This window comes from Hyla sarda, chromosome 11 (assembly GCF_029499605.1).
Source record: "Hyla sarda isolate aHylSar1 chromosome 11, aHylSar1.hap1, whole genome shotgun sequence".
Taxonomy (NCBI): Eukaryota; Metazoa; Chordata; class Amphibia; order Anura; family Hylidae; genus Hyla; species Hyla sarda.
The window spans coordinates 86,625,356-86,652,121 of record NC_079199.1 but is presented as its reverse complement, the minus strand read 5'-3'; the positions used below and the strand labels follow the sequence as shown (position 1 = coordinate 86,652,121).

At 44.6% G+C, this 26,766-nt stretch overlaps 1 protein-coding gene across 5 annotated transcripts in view; it reads left to right on the top strand.

Moving 5' to 3' along the window:
• Positions 1-17,181, top strand: part of SETDB1 (SET domain bifurcated histone lysine methyltransferase 1) — a 75,319-nt gene extending 58,138 nt beyond the window's left edge. For all 5 annotated transcript variants that reach the window (XM_056545575.1, XM_056545574.1, XM_056545573.1 and 2 more), the window contains 8 exons: positions 1,253-1,422; positions 3,504-4,042; positions 7,428-7,453; positions 7,555-7,681; positions 7,997-8,147; positions 9,699-9,910; positions 13,825-13,913; positions 16,812-17,181. In XM_056545575.1, the coding sequence (XP_056401550.1) occupies positions 1,253-1,422; positions 3,504-4,042; positions 7,428-7,453; positions 7,555-7,681; positions 7,997-8,147; positions 9,699-9,910; positions 13,825-13,913; positions 16,812-16,929 (1,432 nt within the window). In that variant the 3' untranslated portion in view covers positions 16,930-17,181. The remainder of the gene's footprint in view (positions 1-1,252; positions 1,423-3,503; positions 4,043-7,427; positions 7,454-7,554; positions 7,682-7,996; positions 8,148-9,698; positions 9,911-13,824; positions 13,914-16,811) is intronic.
• Positions 17,182-26,766: the final 9,585 nt, after the last annotated feature.

The window sequence follows — 26,766 nt, the reverse complement described above, 5'->3', positions numbered from 1 at the left end:
TATCCATATACACTGCTATATAGTACTATATACACTGCAGGAGAAATGCTAGCACAGGATTCCAGTATCCGTATACACTGCTATATACTACTATATACACCGCAGGAGAAATGCTAGCACAGGCTTCCAGTATCCGTATACACTGCTATATAGTACTATATACACTGCAGGAGAAATGCTAGCACAGGATTCCAGTATCCGTATACACTGCTATATACTACTATATACACCGCAGGAGAAATGCTAGCACAGGCTTCCAGTATCCGTATACACTGCTATATACCTCTATATACACCGCAGGAGAAATGCTAGCACAGGCTTCCAGTATCCGTAGTTTCAGGTGCTGCACATCTCGTATCTTCATAGCATAGACAATTGCCTTCAGATGACCCCAAAGATAAAAGTCTAAGGGGGTCAGATCGGGAGACCCCTGGGGCCATTCAACTGGCCCACGACGACCAATCCACTTTCCAGGAAACTGTTCATCTAGGAATGCTCGGACCTGACACCCATAATGTGGTGGTCACCATCTTGCTGGAAAAACCTCAGGGAACGTGCAGCTTCAGTGCATAAAGAGGGAAACACATCATCATGTAGCAATTTCACATATCCAGTGGCCAACATGATGATGTGTTTCCCTCTTTATGCACTGAAGCTGGCCTGTTCCCTAAATAGCTCATGAAAGAATAAAGTTACTTTAAAACCAAGCACATCATTGTTTTTCTTGTGAAATTCCCAATAAGTTTGATGTCACATGACCCTCTTCCTATTGAAAAAACAAAAGTTGGATTCAAAATGGCCGCCATCACATATACTAATGTGCCACAAACAGTAAGTTAATATCACCAACCATTCCCATTTTATTAAGGTGTATCCATATAAATGGCCCACCATGTATTTTGACTCCTGTACATTTTTTGACATTGCTATGTGTGTTTTCCATGTACAAAATTTCTTGGTGGTGAATTGCACCCAAAAAAAACCCCTGAAGGTGCAAAATTGCGCCAAATTGGTTGGCGCAAATGATGAATTACTGACCAAAGCAAAAATCACACTCAGGACTGTGTGATTTTGAGCAAGTTTAAAAAATTACATTTGAGAGAATGCACCAAACTTTGGCACAATTCTTTGGTGCAATGTCTTTTTGCACCAAAGTTACGGAAAAAAAAAAACATGAATCCATTGATAAATACTTCCCATTGAGTGTGTATCTGGTGAAGTTACCAGTCTAAATGTTTGTTCTCCCTTACAGGGTGTACGAATGCAACAGGAGATGTAAATGCAATCTCAATATGTGCAATAATCGTCTAGTACAGCATGGCCTCCAAGTGCGTCTCCAGCTCTTTAAAACCCAGAACAAGGGCTGGGGGATTCGCTGTCTGGATGATATAGCGAAGGGTTCCTTCGTATGTATATATGCAGGTATGTATATTAAGTTCTAAATCAGACTGATAACTAGGTAGGATCAATAAATCCAGCAGCAAAATAAAGTCCTAGGGGGAGATTTATCAAAACCTGTCCAGAGGAAAAGTTGCTGAGTTGCCCATAGCAACCAATCAGATCGCTTCTTTCATTTTTCAGAGACCTTTGCAAAAATGAAAGAAGTGATCTGATTGGTTGCTATGGGCAACTCAGCAATTTTTCCTCTGGACAGGATTTGATAAATCAACCCCATAGTTGTTAAAAGGCGGATATGAAGAAGTCCCAAATAAATTGTTGTATCCTTAAGTCCATAATAGGCCATAACCTCTGCTGATGTCTTGTCGCTCTAAGGCTGCATTCACACGTTTATGCAGTACAATTCCCGTATACGTTTTCAATGTGAAAACCGTATTGAAAACCGTATGCATTGACTCTCCATTGAAAACAGTATGCCAGAAGATGCATCAGGTTGTGTCCGTTTTGCATCCTGTACGGTTTTCAGTTTTTTTTTACCCGTACCCAAAACTGTAGTCTACCACATTTTTTGGTTTGGGTGAAAAACTGTATTAAACAGTATACTTTTTTATAAACATGGGAGTCAATGGGAACCGTATGTGCATACGTTTCCATACGGTTTTCACTATACGGTTTTTGACTTTGCACGTTTTTTTTTTCTTGGAATTTCAATCAAACAAGTGAAACTTTATTCAAAATGAAAACAACCACAGAATATGTTCAGCTTTCACCCCTAGCCCGCAGCGCCCGGACTGGCATGGGCAGCACCTAGTATGCAGGAATCAAGAACAAAGGGATGTCCAGCGCAGGTAAATGGCAACAGGATGCTTTATTACGGAACTTCCGCACATAGGTGACAGTGATACAGGTGACGCGTTTCGGCCCTGGAGTTGGGCCTTAGTCAGTCAGTTTTTTTCAAAATGGAGTGAAAAGTTAAGAACGTATATGTTTTTTTCCGTACAAAACGGATGCAACCGTATAGGGGTTTAATTGGTACACACGTTTTGATATAGTTTAGTCAGGTTTTGAGGAATCCGTTTTTAATCAAAAACCTGATACGGGAACTGAATTGCAAAAACGGGGTGTGAATGCAGCCTTAACCAGTTGCATCAGTGTAGCGTCATCACCATACATCAATCGTACAGAAACAGACTTTTGCAATAAACATTGCTAGACCTGATTGATCTATAAGCCAGTGGTGGCTTGAAGAATCTCAAGAAAAGTGCCAAATAGGCAAAGGTGGTGGTTTGATCACTGACTTTACCAGCTGAAGTTTCTAGGCCAGTGTTTCCCAACAAGGGAGCCTCCAGCTTTTGCAAAAACTACAACTCCCCGCATGCCCGGACAGCCAACGGCTGTCCGGGCATGCTGGGAATTGTAGTTTTGCAACAGCCGGAGGAACCCTGGTTGAGAAACACTGTTCAAGGTTGTACCTATGACCTATCAGAACATCATTTTCCCAGTTCCCATTAATTTTTTTACATTAAGGGCTTTCTCTTTTGTTGGGGTTATTAAAGGAGAACTCCGGTATGGGTGGGAAAAAACAACTTATCCCCTATCCTAAGCATAGGGGATAAGTGTTAGATCGCCGGGGGTCCAACAACTGGGGCCCCCCGCGATCTCCTGTACGGGGACCCGGCTCGCTTCTGCTCAATGCAGGAGCCGAGCGTTTTCGACCACAGCCGAAGCTGCGGCCGACACGCCCCCTCCATACACTTCTATGGCAGGGCCGGAGATTGCCGAAGGCAGCACTCCAGCCCTGCCATAGAAGTGTATGGAGGGGGCGTGTCAGCCGCAGCTTCGGCTGTGGTCGAAAACGCTCGTCTCCTGAATTGAGCAGGAGCGAGCCGGGTCACCGTACAGGAGATCGCGGGGGCACCAGCTGTCGGACCCCCCGCGATCTAACACTTATCCCCTATGCTTAGGATAGGGGATAAGTTGTTTTTTCCCACCCATACCGGAATTCTCCTTTAATGCTGAGATGTCTTACTGTATATGTACTGGTTTTATGTATTGGAGGGTGTCATTGGAGTCCATTGTCACTCACCCAATGTGTTTCCATGCAGGTAAAATCCTGACAGATGACTTTGCGGACAAGGAAGGTCTAGAGATGGGTGATGAATACTTTGCTAACTTGGACCACATTGAAAGTGTGGAAAACTATAAAGACGGATATGAAAGTGACGTCAAGTCGTCCTCTGACAGTAGTGGTGTAGACCTCAAGGGGGATGGAGAAGAAAACAGTGTTAGTGATGACCAGGAGGAGTCCAACGATGATAGCTCCGATGACAACTTTGGTAAGAATGAGGAGATTAACACCAGCTCTGTGTGGCGGAGCTATGCTACACGCCGACAAACCAGAGGACAGAAGGAAAATGGCACTTCAGAGACTGCCTCGAAGGACTCTGCTTTAGTAAGACAAACCAGCCAAGAGGAGAACACGGACTGCAAACTACCGGAGGAGACCTCCAAAAATAAGGTGGCTTCTTGGCTGAGCTCGAACACTATGACAGACACATGCATGGACTCTGATAGCAGGTCGTCACTCAAAATGGGAGATGCTTCTGATGCAGACAAACTGCCAAAGAAGGAGGAACATGGGAAGGTGAGGAGGATCTCTTCTTATATGGACCTTTTATCAAAATGGACCTTGTTTCCCATAGCCAAGCAAAGTTTCGTTTGTTGCTTTATCATTTAGAGCAGGCATAGACAACCTTCAGCACTGCAGATGTTTTGGACTACATCTCCCATGATGCTCTTACAGCCAAAATGCTGGCAAAGCATCATGGGAGATGTAGTCCGAAACATCTGCAGTGCTGAAAGTCGCCTATGCCTGATTTAGAGAATGGAAGTTGAACACTGGTTTGGGTGGGTGGCATATAACTTCTTGTTAAAGATTCATTGATGTGTTTTATACTTCAACTTTAAAGGGGTACTCTGCTGGAAAACATTTTTTTTTTTTTTAAATCAACTGGTGACAGAAAGTTAAACAGATTTGTAAATTACTTCCAGCAACCCTTCCAGTACTTATCAGCTGCTGTATAATCCACAGGAAGTGCTTTACTTTTTGAATTTCCCTTTTTTCTGACCACAGTGCTCTCTATTTACTCCTCTGTCCATATCAGGAACTGTCCAGAGCAGGAGAGGTTTTCTATGGGCATTTGCTTGTATTCTGGACAGTTCCTAAAATGGACAGACGTGTCAGCAGAGAGCACTGTGTTCAGATTGAAAAGCAATTCAAAAAGAAAAGAACTTCCTGTGAAGCATACAGCAGCTGATAAGTACTGGAAGGATTAAGTTTTTTTTTTTAAATAGAAGTTATTTACAGATCTGTTTAACTTTCTGGCACCAGTTGATTTAAAAAAAAAAATATATAAATTCCAGCGGAGTACCCCTCCTGCAGTTGCACATTTATGATCAGTGAAAGCATTCAATGAGACCGAATTTTTCCTGCAGGGACTATTGAAATGAATAGGCCACCATTGTAATCCACAGAGATGCCACATCCTACTGAGCAAAGGCTATAAAGTACATGGAGCAAACTCCATATAAATACAGGTGCTGCTGCCTTGGGCAGACTTGAACTATGACCTATTCCTTTAAAGGGGTACTCCGCCCCTAGACATCTTATCCCCTAGCCAAAGGATAGGGGATAAGATGTCAGATCGCCGCTGTCCCGCTGCTGGCGACCCCCGAGTTCGCTCTGCACGTAATGACGGGTAATACAGGGGCCGGAGCATCGTTAAGTTATGGCTCCGCCCTTCGTAACATCACAGCCCGCCCCTTTCAATACAAGTCTATGGGAGGGGGCGTGGCGGTTGTCACGCCCCCTGCCATAGACTTGCATTAAGGGGACGGGCCGTGATGTCATGAGGGGCGGAGCCATGACATCACGCTGCTCCGTCCCCTGTATCACCCGTCATTACGCACAGAGCGAACAGAGCGCAGTGCCGCAGCGGCGATCCCCGGGGTCCCCAGCAGCGGGACCGCGGCGATCTGACATCTTATCCCCTATCCTTTGGATAGGGGATAAGATGTCTAGGGGCGGAGTACCCCTTTAAGGCACCTGAAATCAAAATGGTCCTCCCCAGTACCAGAGAATTCTCCATTGTGCGCCTACATAAGTTTTAATACTACCTCTGCAGGAGTTATTGTCTCAATCAGTTCAATCTATCTTGTACATATTTTTCTCTCATGTATAAATTGCCTCATTTAGTCAGCCAAAGTTTAACCCCTTAAGGACCGGGGGGTTTTCCGTTTTTGCATTTTCGTTTTTTGCTCCTTTCCTTTAAAAAATCATAACTCTTTCAATTTTGCACCTAAAAATCCATATGATGGCTTATTTTTTGCGCCACCAATTCTACTTTGTAATGACGTCAGTCATTTTGCCCAAAAATCTATGGTGAAACGGAAAAAAAAATCATTGTGCGACAAAATTGAAAAAAAACAAAACGCTGTTTTGTAAGTTTTGGGGGCTTCCGTTTCTATGTAGTACATTTTTCGGTTAAAATGACACCTTCTCTTTATTCTGTAGGTCCAAAATGCTACCCTACTTATATAGGTTTGATTTTGTCGGACTTCTGGAAAAAATCATAACTACATGCAGGAAAATTAATAAGTTTAAAATTGTCATCTTCTGACCCCTATAACTTTTTTTCATTTTCCATGTATGGGGCGGTATGAGGGCTCATTTTTTGCGCCGTCATCTAAACTTTTTAACGGTATCATTTTTGCATTGATAGGACTTATTGATCGCTTTTTATTCATTTTTAAATGCACCAAAAATGCACTATTTTGGACTTTGAATTTTTTTTGCGCGTACGCCATTGACCGTGCGGTTTAATTAAAGATATATTTTTATAATTCGAACATTTCGAATTTGAACGCGGCCATACCATATGTTTATTTTTATTTTTATTTACACAGTTTTTTTTTTTTTTTTATTGGAAAAGGGGGGTGATTCAAACTTTTAATAGGGGAGGAGTTAAATGATCTTTATTCACTTTTTTTTTCCACTTTTTTTTTGCAGTGTTATAGGTCCCATAGGGACCTATAACATGGCACACACTGATCATTGTTATCCCATAGGGACCTATAACACTGCACACACTGATCTTTATCATTGATCACTGGTTTCTCATAGGAAACCAGTGATCGATGATTCTTCCGCTTGACTGCTCATGCCTGGATCTCAGGCACTGAGCAGTCATTCGGCGATCGGACAGTGAGGAGGCAGGTAGGGACCCTCCGGCTGTCCTGCAAGCTGTTCGGGATGCCGCGATTTCGGCGCAGCTATCACGAACAGCCCACTGAGCTAATCGGCAGTTTTTACTTTCACTTTTAGCCGCGTGGCTCAGCTCTGAGCGCGCAGCTAAAGGGTTAATAGCGCGCAGCGCTGCGCGCTATTAGCGGCGGGTCCCGGTGTAACCCCGCGTTATATCATGGGAGCAGGACCAAGGATGTACCGGTACGTCCTTGGTCCTTAAGGGGATAACATCCTTATGATGACCACGGATCCTTTGTTCAACCCGTGAATCTAATCCCATTGTAGTCCATGTAGTTCACCTGTTAGCTCAGGTCAGTGTTTCCCTACCAGGGTGCCCTAAGCTGCTGCAAAACTACAACTCCCAGCATGCCTGGACAGCCTTTGGCTGTCCGGGCATGCTGGGAGTTATAGTTTTGCAACAGCTGAAGGCACCCTGGCGGAAACACTGGCTCAGGTCATTAGACCACTAGAATAGGTGTTTTATGGCCATCCGGATAAGGGCTCCCTCCCTCTCGTGTGTTTTTATACAGAAGAAAACCATGTGCTGTAAACAATGCAGCATTTCCAATGCAACTTATTAAAGGGGTATTCCAGAATCTTTTTTTTATTTGACTATGCTACAGGGGCTGTACAGTTAGTGTTAAACTTATTTATACATTATACTTCTGTTTTTCTTGTGTACGTCCCTAGTTTTAACATTTACTTTTTTTCTATTTTCACACAGGACACTGATGAAGCTGCCAAGCCTGGGTATGTACAGATAGCAGCACTGAACGGTCAAAAATTAGTGAAGAGCAATGTTTCTCATACTTGATACCATATTCCTATTATACAATTTCTTTGGTTGACAGGCATGGAGAAAGTAACAGATTATATGGTTACAACCCAACCCCAGCAAAGCCTCAGGGTATCAAGAGACCGGTCAGCAAAACCTCTATGCACCAGAGCAGGCGACAGTCCAACAAACAGACCACTGAGGTAAGTTACATACAAGAACCAACATTTAGCACAATGATACCCTACGCCAGTGTTTCCCAACCAAGCTGCCTCTAGCTGTTGAAAAACTACAACTCCCAGCATGCCTGGACAGCCATCAGCTGTCCAGGCATGCTGGGAGTTGTAGTTTTGCAACAGCTGGAGGCACCCTGGTTGGGAAACATTGCTCTACGCTACCATTGCTTTTCATGCCAGAAATGGTAGCGGGTTTTCCTGGTTAACATCATCCAGTATCAAGCCTCCAACCTTTCTTATAGAAATCTTCTGTCTTTGGCTGATTTTATTTCTGCTTTTTAGGAGGTCTTGACATTATCCAGCAGCTCAGAAAGTTTAGATGGAACCAAGAAGCCTGCTGCCCAGACAAATGCTAATGATAGCGATGACATTCAGACCATCTCCTCCGGCTCTGATGTAGATGAGGACAAGAAGAATGTCGCCTTCAACAAAGGTAGACCTACCGGTCTGGTGCAGCCATTGAAGTTGATAGGTGGGGAGGGGGCATTACTGTTTGTCTTCAAATATAAAAGCGGACATCAGACATCCTGGGACATGAATGCTCCCATTCTGGGTTTTGCTGATCGGCAGCTTTTGAAGATCAGGTTTTGTGGGGATACAAGCAGTCGTGACCCAATCAGATAGTTATCCTCTATCCATGGAGATATAGGGGATAACCTCTTTTTAAAAGTACTTTGTTGCCCTGAAAATAAGACACTGTCTTATATTTATTTTCAGGGGATGTCTTTTTAATTTTTTTTTTTTTTACGGTAAGTATGGTACAACAGGGATGTCTTGTTTTTATTACAGTAAGTACGGTATGGTACAACAATCTACATTTCTCCTCCATTTCATGAACCATACCCACCTGGCCTGCTATACAGTACTTGCCTTCTCATGTGGCTGCACCATAGAGTACTGGGAGGAAGTGACTTTAAAGGGGAATTCCAGGCAAAAACATTTTTTTTATATATCAACTGGCTCCAGAAAATTAAACAGATTTGTAAATTACTTCTATTAAAAAATCATAATCCTTCCAATAGTTATTAGCTTCTGAAGTTGAGTTGCTGTTTTCTGTCTAACTGCTTTCTGATGACTCACGTCCCGGGAGCTGTCCACCTCCTATGGGGATATTCTCCCATCATGCACAGCTCCCGTGATGTGACATCATCATTGAGCAGTTAGACAGAAAACTTCAGATGCTAATAACTATTGGAAGGATTAAGATTTTTTAATAGAAGTAATTTACAAATCTGTTTAACTTTCCGGAGCCAGTTGATATATAAAAAAAAAGTTTTTGCCTGGAATACCCCTTTAACCTCCTCCCAGTGCTAGGCAACCGCAGGGACTTGGGAGCCACCGCAGCACAGAAGTCTGGATCAGCTGGGACACAGGACCCGCTGCTCGGTATCGTACCTGTCAAGATTGGGCAGATGAGAAGGGCTGACAGTCTTCATTACCTTCAATAAGCCACGCCTACCACTATGGCTTATTTTCGGGGGGGCATGGCTTATTTTGAGCAAATACATAGAACTCCTGGTATGGCTTATTTTATGGGTATGTCTTATTTTCGGGGAAACACTGTATCTTTCTAGCTTTGAAACCGTTGAGCTCCTCCATCTATGGAAAGCTGTCAAAGGGTGGTAGACCTCTTTTTTTTAGCCATTTAATCAGCTTTTATCGGTAAGTAAAGCAGCCAGTGAACCTCTTTCTTTAGCCTCATTATATTACACAGCCGCCAATGAAACCAATGATATTTCCGTTAATACACAATGCGTCAAGCTCTTCAGGGTTCCTGTCTGTGGCAGCTCTCCCTAATAATACAGTATTTAAATCCTCACAAGCCTATTCTAGGTGACTATTTTGTCCAATGAAGGGGTTTTCTATCAAGATAGCCAATACAGTTTCATAAACCTTTTTTTTTTTTTTTTTTTTTTTTTTTTTTTAAATGTGTTTTGTTTTTTTATTTTTTTTATTAAAAGACCTGTAACTTATGTTTATCCAGGTGGACCGGCGGTAAAGAGACAAGTAGCTGTAAAGTCCACCCGAGGATTTGCCTTAAAGTCCACCTATGGCATCACAGTTAAACCAAACATGGCAGCTGACAGGGGAGAAGGAGGACCCGGGCGTAGGACGACCCGTCAGTTTTATGATGGAGAGGAATCCTGTTACATCATTGATGCCAAGTTGGAAGGAAACTTGGGACGATACTTGAACGTAAGTTGCTAATTTGTTGTGGTCATGTGACGGACAAAGCAGTAGGAAGATATATATACAAAAGAGTAGGTAGATGTCAATTGTCCTAGTCCTAAATGTATTCCGTACTGTTCTCCATTATCAGAGTAGCCCAATGTTTCCCAACCAGGGTGCCTCCGGCTGTTGCGAAACTACAACTCCCAGCATGCCCGGACAGCCTTTGGCTGTCCGGGCATGCTGGGAGTTATAGTTTCGTAACAGCCGGAGGCACCCTGGTTGGGAAACCCTGCAATAGCCCACTTGTGAAAGAGATTCCAAAATTAGAAGTAGATTAGGGAGTTTTAGAGCAGGATTCCAAAAGGAAGCTAATGGAGACCAGACTCGTGGACTTCTAAATGCTCAATGCAGATAGGTGATAGAGATTTGGGGCACCATTTGCTCCCTACTGCCAATATTTAAAAGGCAACTAATATTCTGTAAAACCTTATTTCTCAAACCTGACCCCTAGGAACCCCAGCAGGCCATGTCTTTAGGATTTTCAATACAGAACATGTGCTGTTTTAAATCGTAAGGGAATTTTTTCTACATGACTTGCTGGAGTTCCTTTAAGACTGGATTGAGAAACACTTTTGTGGAGCTGTGGTGAGAGTTGTTGTTTTACAGTACCTGGAGAGCCACAAGTATTAAGACCCTTGATACTAAAGGGGTTATAGAAAAAACAGCGCTAATTTCTTCTTATAACAGCATCCCACCTGTCCTTAAGTTCTGTGGGATATTACAACTTGGCTCCAGTCACTTCAATGGAACTAAGCTGCATTACCACATACAACCCAAAGACAGGTGTCGTGCTGTGATTGAAGAAATCGGCTCTGTTTTCTAAATTCTGAGTAACCCCTTTAATATGTAGCCTATTGTAGACTTGTGTTTAACTAACCCCTAGAGAACTCAGGGTGTACATGTATGCCTTGGATCCGCTCCTGGTCCGTCCTGGACCTATGGCTGATCCTGGTGTCTAAAAGTATTAAAATCAGTTGCTGTTTAGCTCTGAGAAGCTGATCGGGATTAGCGTAGCAAAAGTGAGGACTGGCAAAGGTCCCTTACCATGTTCCCATCCATCCGATTGCTCATGGGCTCCTCCATATCTCTGTATGTTGCAGTGGCTCTCCCCATTTCTGTGTTTCTTTTTTCTTTGCCTGCTGCTCATGCAGCCAGGACGCTCTCCTCTGTTGGTGGAGTTAAAGGGGTACTCCGGTGGAAAACTTTTTTTTTTAGTTTTAAATGAAATGGTGCCTGAAAGTTAAACAGATTTATAAATTACTTATATTTAAAAATCTTAATCCTTCCAGCACTTATTAGCAGCTGTATGCTACAGAGGAAATTCTTTTTGAATTTCTTTGTCTTATCCACAGTGCTCTCTGCTGACCACCTCTGTCCGTGTCAGGAACTGTCCAGAACAGCATAGGTTTGCTATGGAGATTTTCTCCTGCTCTGGACAGTTCATGATACAGGCATCAGGTGTCAGCAGAGAGCACTGTGGACAAGACAAAAAAGAAATTCAAAAAGAAAAGAATTTCCTCTGTAGCATACAGCTGCTAATCACTACTGGAAGGACAAATGTTTTTTAATAGAAGTAATTTACAAATCTGTTTAACTTTCTGGCACCAGTTGATTTAAAAAAATAAATAAATAAAAATAAATGTTTTCCACCGGAATACCCCTTTAAAGAAATCATGTATGGCTCAGCGAAAGCCAGTCTGGCCAACGTCTTTTGTTTAGGCCCTGCCATTGCTCTCCTTCCTTGGCACAATCTCCTGGGAGGGGTGTGTTCATCCTTCCATTTGACAGTGTCAGTTGCTCTACTGTGACACAACAGCCCAGATCTTGAGAGTCCTGACTGGGTTCCCTCTCCATCCCCCCCCCCCCCCCCCCCTCTGTTCCCGTCCTGACGGGATGTTGCTTCGGAATACTCTGGTCCGCTCTGACCAAGTGGGTTCAAGGCTGGTTTTCCGTGCCCATTCCCTCTTTTCTGGCTTATGCGAGTACTGGGGAGTGTCCTTGTATTGGGCGACCTCCTAGGCTGCTGTGGCTGGCCTTATTATCTAGCTTGGCCATTCTAGTTCTTTGGGCCTTAGTGATGGTTGCTGACTCGGGCATGGTAGCATTCCTGCCCAGACTTCTCCGCAATCCATTTGTGGGGCGGTCTTTCTGTACTGCACCTTTTTCTTGTCCCGACATAGAAGTATGTCTCCCAGAGCGTTTTGCGGTGCTGGGTTTGCAAGTCTTCTAGAACACTCTGGAACCTCCGTTCCCATGACGGCCGCTCTGGTATTCCGGGATGCTCCTTCTCAGAGCGTTCTGTTCCTTTCTTTTTTTTGGGGGGGGGGGGGGCGTTTGTTACCTTCCGTCTCCTCCTTCGGGGTCCATGTATTCCTGGGACAGAAGTTGTTACAATCAGCGGGATTACGCCAGTTGGGCCAATTCGGCATCTATGTGGACGTGCTTTTCTCTTGTTTTTTTACCACTGTTCTGGCACTGTCAGACTCTGTCCGTTTCCGCCTGGGTGCTCGTGGCGTTCCCCTGGGACTTTGGTTTTGGAGCCTGCAGCTTTTCAAGTTCAGATAATTGATCTTATGCCATGTGCCTTTCTAGAGCTGATTTCTGTTTCTCTTCCTTTTTTTTCCTGAGACTCTGGTCTCCACCTTGACTGTGCTTGAATCTGGTGATTCTCTGGCTGGGGTTCTCTTGTCGGACGCTTTCTATTTTTGTGTTCCACTGGGCTGGCCCTCTGTCCAGTTCTGGGTGTCTGTTTTCTACCTCTTTCCAAGATTGTTACGGCCGTAGTGCTTCCTAGGCAGCCCTTTTTTGTCTCTATGTTGACAATAGGTTTGAGTCTCTTCAACGGACGATCCCTTCCTTGGCATCCTAGTCAATCTCTTTGGACAGTGGGACCTTCCGGACACTCAGTTTCTGGGTCTCGGTTGCCTATTGGCCCGGGTTTCGTCTGCGAGCCTTAATAATGAATAGGGTTCAGTTTCCGGACTGTGTCCCTTTCTCTGGTGGTTGTTATTCCCACCCTAGGGGACTGCTTTGGTACGTCCCATCAGTATAGGTGTCCCCCAATGAAGAGTGACCGAGATAAGATTTTTTTTTTTTTTTTGTACTCACCGTAAAATTGTTCTCATAGCCTTCATTGGGGGACACCACACCCACCCGTTTCTTAATTTTTGGTCCGGATTTTGTTTTTTTTTCTCTGGGATTCTTTTCTGGAGTCCTTCGGACATATTTCTTTGTTGGCTTGTACTGCTTTGTGACAAAACTGACAACCTCAATTCGAGTGGGCGATTATATCCTGCCAGGGAGGAGCTGGCTTTTTTTTTCCTAGTGTCAGCGCCTCCTAGTGGCAAGAGCATATACCCATCAGTATAGGTGTCCCCCAATGAAGGCTACGAGAGAGAGATTTTATGGTGAGTATAAAAATATCTACTTTTTTTTCAGTTACTTTTTTTTTTTTTCCCTTTTTAGCTGTAGATTTTGTGGTAAAATAAGTCATAATAATGTCATTAAAAAGTTCAATCGGTGGAGTAAAAAACAAGCCCTCATTGGGTCTGTAGGTGAAAAAAAAACGCTATAGCTATTAGAAGGCGAGGAGGAAAAATTAAAATCCAAAAATGAAAAATTGCTGTGTCCTTAAGGGGTTAACAGACTTAAATATTACTGTCAAAGGTAATAGAAATTTCTGGTAATGTCTATTAAAAGTGCATCCAGCAGGGCACTAGATACATTAGGTACTGTTTTGGTTGTGTTGGGTCGAAGGCCAAAGGTATCGGTCATGTGTGACTATGGAGTCAAATTTGCATTGAGTGAAAAGTGAAATGTTGTCTGTCCTATATCTGTATCAGAATCTCTCTTACCCAGCACTTTATGTCCCATTTCAGCACAGCTGCAGTCCTAACCTGTTTGTCCAGAACGTGTTTGTGGATACTCATGACCTGCGCTTCCCCTGGGTAGCTTTCTTTGCCAGCAAGTAAGTAATCTGCTTAACATTCCACCACTTTCCCACTGTAATCGTGGTCATATTCTTTTGTGTATACGCTGACAACCTTATGGTACAGTATGTTGAAATAACTATATACTGTATGTACATATGTGTTTATGTAATATATGCAAGCATTGCACATGTGGTCATGTTCATGGTTAGATGTCACTATAGGTTTCTTGCCCTCGTGTATTATGCTTCTCTCCATTTTATTTGTCGGCATGTGTTTTAATCTGGCACCAAGCTGCTTAACTGCTCTGTTGGGAACATCCTGTGCCCCATTTTTTTACACTGATGGAGATTGTGACTTTCCAGTTAATTCACACATGGGATGTTGAAATGTTGCAGAATGGCTTTGGTTCACTGGTGTTTTAGGGCTATTAATTTACTTAGGCTTTTTTTCAGCCGTTTCCTGCCTGTTAGCAGCAGCCAGTGGTCATCGGGAAAGTCAAAAGCAGTCCAAGTGGGGGAAGTAAGGCAATTGCATTACTACCATTGACTTTAATGGCAGTTACGCAAATGTCATGGCACCATTGCTTATATAACTACTGACGTTACTTCAACAGTGTAGCCTGCAATGCTACGCTATTTGCACAGCTCCCATTAAAGTCAACGAGAGTTAAGCAAATTGCATAACTTCTCTGCTTCGACTGCCTTTGGCTTTCCCGACAACCCCTGGCCCATGGAAACAGGCAGGAGATGGAACAACCCCTGCATGAAACCGGCCCAAGGGGCAGTTTGGGAATGAATGCTTAGTTGCCATAATTCTCTAAGTTAGTTTTTTATGCCCAAATAATGCAAACTCGCCATCACTAGTCCTATACGCCATCTGTTTTATTCCAGCACAGCTGCCTCGTGCGTTTCATTGCTGTTGTCCGATCCACAGAAATTTAGTGTTAAATGTATCAGAGGAAGCGGTCAATCCTGGTCTTCCTGTAAACTACAATATGACATCACCTATCAGATTGCTCCTTCTATCTCTGACTCCTCCTCACCCATCTCTAGCTGTATGTTGCTGCTTTTTTGTAGACTCAAGATATGTAGTAGTTATATACCTTTCCTGAGGCTGTGTTGACATTGAATTATTTGTTGCAATTTTGACTTGATTTTCCCAAAATCCCTGCAAAAATTGTGCTATTATATTACAATTGTGCAAATCATGGTAAAACAGGCATTTTTACAGCAATTTTGAAAAATGACAAAAACAAAATTTTTTTTTTTTTTTCAGAGCTTCACTTTCCTTAGCTGTGTACTGCAGATTGTAAAGCTCCTTAAGTTTTGCTTATTGTGCAGGCAATAATTTTGTTTTCACTGTGTACACCAGTGTGCCTCCAGCTGTTGCAAAACTACAACTCCCAGCATGCCCGGACAGCCTTTGGAGGCACACTGGTTGGGAAACACTGGTGGTACAGTAAGACTTATGAGCTCTGCTACATCTAAAGATAAGGCATCTGTCGTGTAACCGGTCATTGTATTGTGTCCACTCAGGAATCAACACTGATTGACAATCAATGTCACATTCTATTGTGCAAATGGAACAGACAACAGGTGGAAATTATAGGCAATTAGCAAGACACCCCCAATAAAGGAGTGGTTCTGTAGGTGGTGACCAGACCACTTCTCAGTTCCTATGCTTTCTGGCTGATGTTTTGGTCACTTTTGAATGCTGGCGGTGCTTTCACTCTAATGGTAACATGAGACGGAGTCTACAACCCACACAAGTGGCTCAGGTTGTGCAGCTCATCCAGGATGGCACATTAATGCGAGCTGTGGCAAGAAGGTTTGCTGTGTCTGTCAGCGTAGTGTCCAGAGCATTGAGGCGCTACCAGGAGACAGGCCAGTACATCAGGAGATGTGGAGAAGGCCGTAGGAGGGCAGCAACCCAGCAGCAGGACCGCTACCTCCGCCTTTGTGCAAGGAGGAGCATGAGGCGCAATGCCAGAGCCCTGCAAAATGACCTCCAGCAGGCCACAAATGTGCATGTGTCCACTTAAACGGTCAGAAACAGACTCCATGATAGTGGTATGAGGGCTCGATGTAGCCAAACACCGTGCAGGACGTTTGGCATTTGCCAGAGAACACAAAGATTGGCAAATTCACTACTGGCGCCCTGTGCGCTTCACAGATGAAAGCAGGGTCACACATGACAGAGTCTGGAGACACCGTGGAGAATGTTCTGTTGCCTGCAACATCCTCCGGCATGACCGGTTTGGCGGTGTCAGTAATGGTGTGGGGTGGCATTTCTTTGGGGGGGCCGCACAGTCCTTCATGTGCTTGCCAGAGGTAGCCTGACTGCCATTAGGAACCAAGATGAGATCCTCAGACCCCTTGTGAGACCATATGCGGTTGGCCTTGGATTCCTCCTAGTGCAAGACAATGTTAGACCTCATGTCGCTGGAGTGTGTCAGCAGTTCCTGCAAGAGGAAGGAATTGATGCTATGGACTGGCCCGCCTGTCCCCTAGACCTCAATCCGATTGAGCAAATCTGAGACACCATGTCTTTAGTCCAGGTCTGGGAGGACATCCCTCTGGAGACCATCCGCCTTCTCATCAGGAGCATGCCCATGCATTGTAGGGAGGTCATACGGGCACGTGGAGGCCAGACACACGCTAATGAGCCTTGTTTTAAGGACATTACATCAAAGTTGGATCAGCCTGTAGTGTGGTTTTACTTTGATTTTGAGTGTGACTCCATATCCAGACCTCCATGGGTTGATAAATTTGATTTCCATTGATAGTTTGTGTGATTTTGTTGTCAGCACATTCAACTATGTAAAGACAAAAGTATTTTATACGATTAGTTCATTCAGATCTAGGATGTGTTATCTTAGTGTTCGCTTTATTTTTTTTGAGCAGTGTATATAACTCTTATTTTTCTTCTGTCAGGAGGATACGAGCTGGCACCGAGCTGACCTGGGATTATAACTACGAGGTGGGGAGCGTGGAGGGCAAGAAGCTTTTGTGTTGCTGTGGATCCACAGAATGCAGAGGGCGTCTGCTGTAATTCCATTTTGCCAAATATCAAATCCTGGTGCTGAAATCAGATTTCCACGTCATGGCAGTTTTTCACATAAGTGTTTCCCCCTGTTCCATTTTCACCCCTAAAGGCATGTCCCCATTACTGCTTTCCCATCCCAGCAATGGTGGTTTCTGGGGATGAGGAGAGATCAGTTTCTTTATTTGTAGAGTTATGTATGGTATATTTTTTTTCATGTCCAAATAATAAAAGCTGGAGTTTAATAAAAGTATCATCTTAAGTCTATAGAGGAAAATCCTACATGCTTGACCCAGTCTCACTCAGAAAGACCTAGCACGTCTCTTCACAAGGAGATTTTTTTTTTTTTTTGTACTCACTGTAAAATCTTTCTCGTAGGCTTCATTGGGGAACACAGAGACCATGAGTATTATGCTGCTGTCCACTAGGAGGCTGACACTAGGAAAAAAAAAAAAAAAGTGAGCTCCTCCCAATAGGATATACCCACCCACAGGCACAGAGCTAATCAGTTGTGTCACAAAGCAGTAGTAGCCAAACAACAAAAGAGGCATGTCCGAAGGACACCAGAAAGTAACAACAGGTAACAAACAACCTGACCAGGAAATCTAAATGGGTGGGTGCTGTGTTCCTCAATGAAGGCTATGGAAAAGAGATTTTACAAGGATTACAAAAAAAATCAAATTTTCTCGGTCGCCTCATTGGGGAACACAGAGATGTGGGATGGGATGTACCAAAGCAGTCCCTGGGGTGGAAAAAAATCCACCAGAAAAAGGAAGGTCAGGCCAGAGACCGAAGAATATCCATGTGCCCAGGATCATGGACGAGGCCCAGGAGGGAACCGGAAGCTAGAAACTAGCCACCGCAGAACCCACAAAACCTGAGGGGCTAGGACCCGAATGGAATGAACCTTGTAGAGACAGGGGTCCGACCGCCAACAAAAATGGACAAGACATGGCGCCCCGGAGGCTCCCCGGGCCGAACACCAGTCTGGCTGGAGAGCAGAAACGACCACCGAAGACAAGACAGAAGATGCAGGCCCAACGTGGCCTGGAAAACATGTGGAAGAGAAAGATACGAGAACCCCAGCAGAGACGCGTCCAAGCAAAGCAAGCATGGCAAGAAATGTGCCAAGTTCCAGAACAGAAACGGACCGAAGAGGCTCGAGGAGAGAGAGGGAGGACTCAGAGGGCGGAACCAAGAATAGAACGCACGACCCCTGGTTTACAAGACCAGTGCTGTAACCACTGAGCTATGTAGCCACCTAGAGGCCACTGGAAAAGGATGGAGAGATACAAAACAAGCCCCGCTTAAGGGCTTGAGTGCAAGGGTGGACCGAACAGAACAGGTTCCCAGACACGGAAATAAGGCTCACACCATCAGATGTCAGCAACCCAAGCGGAGCAACACACCTCAGGTGACGTGTTTCCAGGCCGAGACAGGAGGTGGGGAGAGGTCACACACCCCCATAGAAAACAATGGAGAGAACTGGGACAGGAACGCCGCCAAGGCCATTCGTGAAAGAACGAGACATGTAACGGGCACCCGGAAGGTAGCCCAAGCAAGAAGGCACACCAACAGATTTCTCCTGAAAAGGTAAAATCAAGAGGGAGAGGGTCCAGAACAAGACTGGCACCACAAGGGAAGGGTCATATACCCTAGGGGAGAACAGCTGACATAGTAACAAGCCCTGCCCAGCGCTCGCTGACTCCATAGATGAGAGGACAGACAAGGCTGAACAGGTACTGGATCCCAATGGTCATAACTGACCAGATTACTCCGGGAGGGAACAGCCCAGAGAAAAGTAATAGAAAGTGAGACAAAGTGACCCAGCTGAGGTGTTAGTCTAGCCCAAGCTTAAAGGTGCAGGAACAGAAAGCATGTGCTGGGAGCGGGAGGTCGCCCTCCAAGCACGCAACACCCGACAGTCACTAAGAAGGATTGACGCGCTGCAATCGTAACTTGCGGAACTTCTTGGAGCCAAAGGCAGCTCGAAACATAAGAGACACAGGAGGAAGCCCTGGAGACACTCATAGAGCCTGCTGGGGAGAAGAGCAGAGGTAAAACAGAGCACCCTTCAAATGGAAAGGAAGAGATGAGATCGATAGAAGCCAAGACAGAAACTGCAGGAGAACTGTCAGGATGACTCCTATGCAAGCGCTACCCCGAGAGAGAGCACAACTGAGAGCTGGGGTGGCCAGACTAGGAACTGCACAAGGATTGTTGGTACCCCACCCAAAAAGAGGGAAGGGCAAGGCAGGAACCGCCCCAGCAGCGCCAACCGGTGTTGGCTGTCCGGGCAGCTGGAGGTTTGCAGGTTTGAGACCACTGCTGTATGCTGTATCCCTTATCCCTATGCCTGGGCTGCAAAAGATAAATAAAAAAACTTTAACTTACCTACGTTGGCCTCACGCTGTTCCTGGGGATGGGAACGTCGGACAGCCATCAGCCTATCACCGGCCGCAACGATGTTCTGCCCCGGCCAGTGATAGGTTAAACGCACTGTCATGTAAGAAGCCGGCCAGAGCTCCTTACATGACAGTGGGCTCAGCCTATCACTGGCTGGGGCGGAACACTGTTGCGGCCGGTGATAGCCTGACGGTTGTCTGACGTTCCCATCCCCAGGAACAGCGTGAGGCCAACGTAGGTAAGTTAAAGTTTATTTTGTTTTGCAGCCTGGGAGTGCATGCTGGGAGTTGTAGTTTTGCAACAGCTAAAGGTCCGCAGGTTGGAGATCACTGGCGTACAGTATAGAGTTCCAGCGCCGGCGGCCCCCAACAAAGAGGAGGGGGGCAGTCCTTGCGGGTGACATATGCATGTAGTACCCCGCTGGGGGGAGCAGAACCTCACTGGCTGGCGGGTAACATGATTAGTTCCTCGATGTGGGGACAGTGCTGCGCTGGGCTGATAATTCATTCCCAAGGGGGAGGGGCCAAACTGGTTCTGCGTTATGGGAAAAATTCATATCATGCAGCACAAAATTTCGGTATGAACCGGTATACCGCCCAGCACTAGGTATATCCTGCTTTTTTTTTTTTTTTTTGCCTAGTGTCAGCCTCCTAGTGGACAGCAGCATGGTCTCTGTGTTCCCCAATGAGGGGACCGAGAAATTGTAATTCCTCAATCCTCACAGTGATGGCGCTGCAGGGAAGATGAAGACTTGCTGCTGAATTCCCTCATCGGTTACAGCTTAATTCTAATCCGCACAGGAAACAGAAGCCAAATATTATGTATATTAAGAAGTAGCATCCTTTATGTGTAATTTATGGAACTGCAGGATCTCTTTTAATCAGTGTTCTTAAACTGTGGCCCTCCAGATGTTTTAAAACATCTGGAGGGCCACAGTTTAAGAACACTGATTTAAATTATGTCTTAACACTAGTCCAGTCAATATGTGCTTGGCATTACAAACTAAAACAGCATAGAATCCAGACATTTCCCCTGCAAGAGCTTTTATATGAACTGTGTTCTGAAATTAAGGTGGCACTTTTAAGGTGTCTCTACACATTGGTCAAAACCTGTCAGATGATGTCAGGGAGAGAATGATCACATGTTGGATTTCAGCTGCCCGACCCCCTGCACCCAGAGGAGTGTTTGTGACTTCAGCCTCCCCTCTTGGCCAAGCTGAATGGTCGTGTGTGGCGGGATCGGTGGTGATATTGGTTGTTTCGCTACCTTTACTCTGACAACGTGAACAGGATGTGCTTGAGACTAAGTTATAAGCATGCAGCCAACTCTATTAGCAAGTTTATTTTATTTTTTATTTACACTTACTAGTATGGGGAAGGTATAAACACACACATTGTAGTGCCAGGCCCTGGGATCTCCACTTAGGAATTCTAATTAAAATGCAATCCCCAACATAGTAACTGCACATTTAGCACTGAGGCTAGGCTCAGATGTAGCATATCTTTTCTGCAAAGAAAATCAAATTCAATTAACATGTGTGTGAAAATAGGGCTGGAGTACCCCTTTAATTAATCCATAATACATACTATCCCCTATCCAAAGGATAGGGGATAAGATGTCTGATCGTGGGGATCCCACCCTCTGTCATTGCGCACCCACTTTTTTGAGCTCTCTGCAGTGCTGGGGGCTCCAAGTGTGAAGACCACGGGGCCAGAGTATCATGCTGTCATGCCCCACCCCCCTCAATGCAAGTCTAATAGGGGGCAGGACTGCCATCACGCCCCCTCCCATAGACTTGCATTGAGGGGGGCGGGGTGTGACATCACGATTCTCCGCACCCGTGGTAGTTACGCTGCACACTCAGAGCCTCCAGCACTGTGGAGAGCTCACTAAATGAGATTGTGGGGGTCTCCAGCGGCAAGACCCCCCTGCAATCAGACATCTTATCCCCTATCCTTTGGAATGGGCATAAGATGTATTAGGGCTGGAGTATCCCTTTAACCCCTTAAGGACTCAGCCCATTTTGGCCTTAAGGACTCAGACAATTTAATTTTTACGTTTTAATTTTTTCCTCCTCGCCTTCTAAAAATCATAACTCTTTTATATTTTCATCCACAGACTATTATGAGGGCTTGTTTTTTGCGCGACCAGTTGTCCTTTGTAATGACATAACTCATTATACCATAAAATGTATGGCGCAACCAAAAAACACTTTTTGTGGGGAAATTAAAACGAAAAACGCAATTTTGCTAATTTTGGAAGGTTTCGTTTTCACGCCGTACAATTTATGGTAAAAATGACGTGTGTTCTTTATTCTGAGGGTCAATACGATTAAAATGATACCCATTATTATATACTTTTATATTATTGTTGCGCTTAAAAAAAATCACAAACTTTTTAACCAAATTAGTACATTTATAATCCCTTTATTTTGATGACCCCTAACTTTTTTTTTTTCCCCTATAAGCGGCGGTATGGGGGCTAATTTTTTGCGCCATGATCTGTACTTTTTTTTGATACCACATTTGCATATAAAAAACTTTTAATACATTTTTTATAATTTTTTTTTAAATAAAATGTATTAAAAAAAAGTAGGAATTTTGGACTTTTTTTTTTTTTTTCGTTCACGCCGTTAACCGTACGGGATCATTAACATTCTATTTTAATAGTTCAGACATTTACGCACGCGGCGATACCAAATATGTCTATAAAAAAATTTTTTTACGCTTTTTGGGGGTAAAATAGGAAAAAACGGACGTTTAACTTTTTTATTGGGGGAGGGGATTTTTCACTTTTTTTTTAACTTTTACATTTTTTTACATTTTTTTTTTTTACACTTGAATAGTCCCCATAGGGGACTATTCATAGCAATACCATGATTGCTAATACTGATCTCTTCTATGTATAGGACATAGAACAGATCAGTATTATCGGCGATCTTCTGCTCTGGTCTGCTCGATCACAGACCAGAGCAGGAGACGCCGGGAGCCGCACGGAGGAAGGAGAGGGGACCTCCGTGCGGCGTTATGAATGATCGGATCCCCGCAGCAGCGCTGCGGGCGATCCGATCATTCATTCAAATCGCGCACTGCCGCAGATGCCGGGATCTGTATTGATCCCGGCACCTGAGGGGTTAATGGCGGACGCCCGCGAGATCGCGGGCGTCGGCCATTGCCAGCGGGTCCCTGGCTGCGATCAGCAGCCAGGATCAGCCGCGCATGACACGGGCATCGCTCCGATGCCCGCGGTTATGCTTAGGACGTAAATGTACGTCCTGGTGCGTCAAGTACCACCGCACCAGGACGTACATTTACGTCCTGCGTCCTTAAGGGGTTAAAGGGGTTATCAGAGAAGTGGAAAATGTATTACCTTTCCATTTTAGCCAGGTAGCATACTTCAGTCTTGACCCTTTTCTAGAACTTCGTCACCGCATGATGCAGGTACTATATGGTAATGATCGCACACAGGCAAAACAACACCCAGAATTTTAATTGTTGGAATATTCTCATTCATTCCACAAACAAATATTTGCTAGAACCAAGTGCACCTGTTTGTTTTCTCTCAAAAAGATTATGGGGGTGGGACCAGAGCTGGGCAGTTGGCTAGTAGTGTTCACAGATACTTCCTTACATCTCTGGCCAATCAACTGCGAAGCTAAAGGGAAAAGGTAAATGTACTACAGTGGTCCCTCAACATACGATGGTAATTCGTTCCAAATGAGCCATCGTTTCGTGCAATGTAAAGTATAGGAAGCTGTACTCGCCTGTCCCCGCCGCTCGAGATGGTGTCCCCGGGCCTCCGCTGGGCTCTCCGCTGTCTTCTCCGGTCCTCCGCTGTCTTCTCCGGTCCTCTGCTTTCTTCCGCAAGGCCTTACTGGGCCTGCGTAGCGACGTCATTACGCTGCTGCGTACGCCATTCCTATTGGATGACGTGCGCAGCAGCGTATTGACGTCATCGGAGAGGGCCGAGAAGACACTGGAAGACCAGCGCTGGACCCAGAGGACACCACACGGGGAACATTAAGCTGCTATCCGGCAGCAGCTTAAGCATTTTGCGCTGCCGGATAGCACTTAATGCGATGGCCCCGACATAAAAAAGCACCGTATGTCGATGCTGACATCAACATGCGATGGTCTCTGAGAGGCCATCGTATGTCGATTTCATCATATGTCGGGGCCATCGTAGGTCGGGGGGGTCACTGTATTTACACAGACTGCTGCCCTGAGCTTTATGGATAAGAGGAAAGCCTTTATATACTTTTTTAGAAACTGAATAGCTCACCTTGAGCGTACAGGTACACAGCCCATGCTTTTCTTTCTCCACCGAGCGAGCGCTCACACACAGTCCCACCCCACTTACTGTAATTTTTCCTCATGTAGCTTTTACTAGAGACCTATTCCCCTGGTAACAGCAGGCCTGTGTGCTTGTTGTGAAAACTTAAAGGGGAACGCCAGTGGATTTTTTTTTTTTAATGAACTGATGCCAGAAAGTTAAACAGATGTGTAAATTACTTCTATTAAAAAATAATCTTTACCCTTCCAGTACTTTTTAGCAGTTGTATGCTACAGAGGAAATTATTTTCTTTTTGAATTTTTTTTTTTTTTTTGTCTTGTCCACAGTGCTCTCTGCTGACACCTCTGTCCGTGTCAGGAACTGTCAATAGCAGCATAGGTTTGCTATGGGGATTTTCTCCTGCTCTGGACAGTTCCTGATACGGGCATCAGGTGTCAGTAGAGAGCACTGTGGACAAGACAAAAAAGAAATTAAAAAAGAAAATAATTTCCTCTGTAGCATACAGCTGCTAAAAAGTACTGGAAGGGTAAAGATTTTTTAATAGAAATCCTTTACAAATCTGTTTAACTTTCTGGCACCAGTTGATAAAAAAAAAAAAAAAGTTTTCCACCAGCGTATCAGAAATGTTTCTGGTGTAAAGGAGTCATTTTTAATTTAAGTAAAACTGATCACATTCTGGCTACACGATCTGTTTCGATCTCCCAGCAGCTTCTTCATCAGAGACTATAGGATATGGATTTGCCTGAAGTCTCATGCTGTAGTCTTAGGCTACAAAGTTGCCAAGAGATTTAAACTTTTTAGCTGTCAGAGCAGAGTCAAAGTTATTTACAAGTATATTAGGCATCACATAGGTTATCAAATGGAGAGAAGTTGTTTCAAATGACCAAATAAAAACCACACGGACACACATCTAGCATAAAATGGTGCTGTACTGAGCTGCTGTATGCTCCACAGGAAGAAATGTTATATTTTATTTCTTTTTTTCTGTCTGACCATAGTGCTCTCTGCTGACACCTCTGTCCATGTCAGGAACTGTCCAGAGCAGGATAGGTTTGCTATGGGGATTTGTTCCTGAAATGGACAGAGGTGTCAGCAGAGAGCACTGTGCTCAGACAGAAAATAAATTCTAAAGAACTTCTGTAGTATACAGCAGCAGAAGATTTTGAAATAGAAGTAATTTACAAATATGGACATGCTTAGTAAGGATCTGCGCTTGTCTTGGGGCTAAATGGCTATGGTGTGAGTCCACCATAACATTGTGGCTAGCTATTTGCGAACTAGTGTTTCCTGTTTGAGTTTTTTTTTCCTCTGCCTACAAATCCCAGAATTCTCCTCCCTCCCACACATCAGCCACCCCACCCATTGAAACATAAATGAGCTGCATCCATTCAAAAGACTTGTGGTTTTCAAGTCAGTGTGCCTACAGCTGTTGCAGATTTATTTCTCTCCCACCAATCGATTACTGCTCTAGAAGATGCACCTTTAACCCGTCTGGGACAAATGTCGTATAGGTACTCTGGAGGAAAACCTTTTTTTTAAATGAACTGGTGCCAGAAAGTTAAACCGATTTGTAAGTGACTTCTATTTAAAAATCTTAATCCTTCCAGTACTTATTAGCAGCTGTATACTTGTCCACAGTGCTCTCTGCTGACACCTCTGTCTGTGTCAGGAACTGTCCAGAGCAGCATAGTTTTGCTATGGGGATTTTCTCCTGCTCTCGACAGTTCCTGATACGGCCATCAGGTGTCAGCAGAGAACACCTTGGACAAGACAAAAAGGAATTTCCTTTGTAGCATACAACTGCTAATATGTCTTGGAATTACTTTTTTTTTTTAATAGAAGTAATTTACATATCTGTTTAACTTTCTGGCACTAGTTGATTTAAAAAAAAAAAGTTTTCCACCAGAGTACCTCTTTAACCTGTTAAAGGACCAAGGGCGTATCTGTATCGATCAGCAGGCACCCCGCGCAAATGTCCAAGTGAATTCACACTTGCGATTTGCGCGATTACGGGTCTATGTTGACCTGGAAAATAGGGGGGGATCGCGGTTGTCTAAGACACCCACGATCCCCCTGAAGGGATAAGTGTGAGGTGGGGCAGAACGGGGAAACCGAATGGGACCGGGTGCTGAAGTCCACTTACCAGTTTGTTGTCTGGGCATACTGGGATTTGTAACATCTGGAGGGTCACAGTTTGGAGATCACTGTGCAGGGGTTTCTAAACTGTAGCCCTCCAGATGTTGCAAAACTGCAAATTCCAGCATGCCCAAACAGCAAAGACTGCTCACCCAGATCAGGATTAACACCTGTGCAGGGACCCACCTGACCCGCCTACGGCTTCACAAGCAACAGATTCCAAGAAGCGTCCAGCATCCAGGTGAATCCAATCAGGGTATATCTTTACTCTATGACTAAGCGAGAAAGCGTGAAACGGGTCAGAGTGTTTATTGAGTATCTTGCATATACACATTAAAAGATATACCCTGATTGGATTCACCTGGATGCTGGATGCTTTTTTCTTCTTGGAATCACCCAAACAGGAAACAGCTGTCTCAGCATGCTGGGAGTTGTAGTTATGCAACAGCTGGAGGTACGCAACTACATCTCCCAGCATGCACTTCACCGATCAGTACATGCTGGGAGTGGTAGTTCTGAAACAGCTGGAGGCACACTGGTAGGAAAATACTGAGTTAGGTAACTGAATTTGATTTTCCAACCAGTGTGCCTCCAGCTGTTGCAAAAGTACAACTCCCAGCATGCACGGTCTGTCAGTACATGCTGGGAGTTGTAGTTTTGAAACAGCTGGAGGTTTGCCCCCCCCCCCCCCCATGTGAATGTACAGGGTACATTCACACGGGCAGGTTTACAGTAAGTTTCCTAGCGATAAGCTCACTGTAAACTGCCGCCAGTGTGAATGTACCCTAAAAACACTACACTAGCACATAATAAAGGGTAAAACACAACATATACACCCCCTTACACTGTCTCCCCCCAAATTAAAACGAAACACGTATTGTACAGCAGTGTTTCCAAAACGGAGCCTCCAGCTGTTGCAAAACAACTCCTCCCAGCATTTCCTGACAGCCACTGACTGTCCAGGCTGGGAGTTTAGCAACAGCTGGAGGCACCCTGTTTGGGAATCACTGG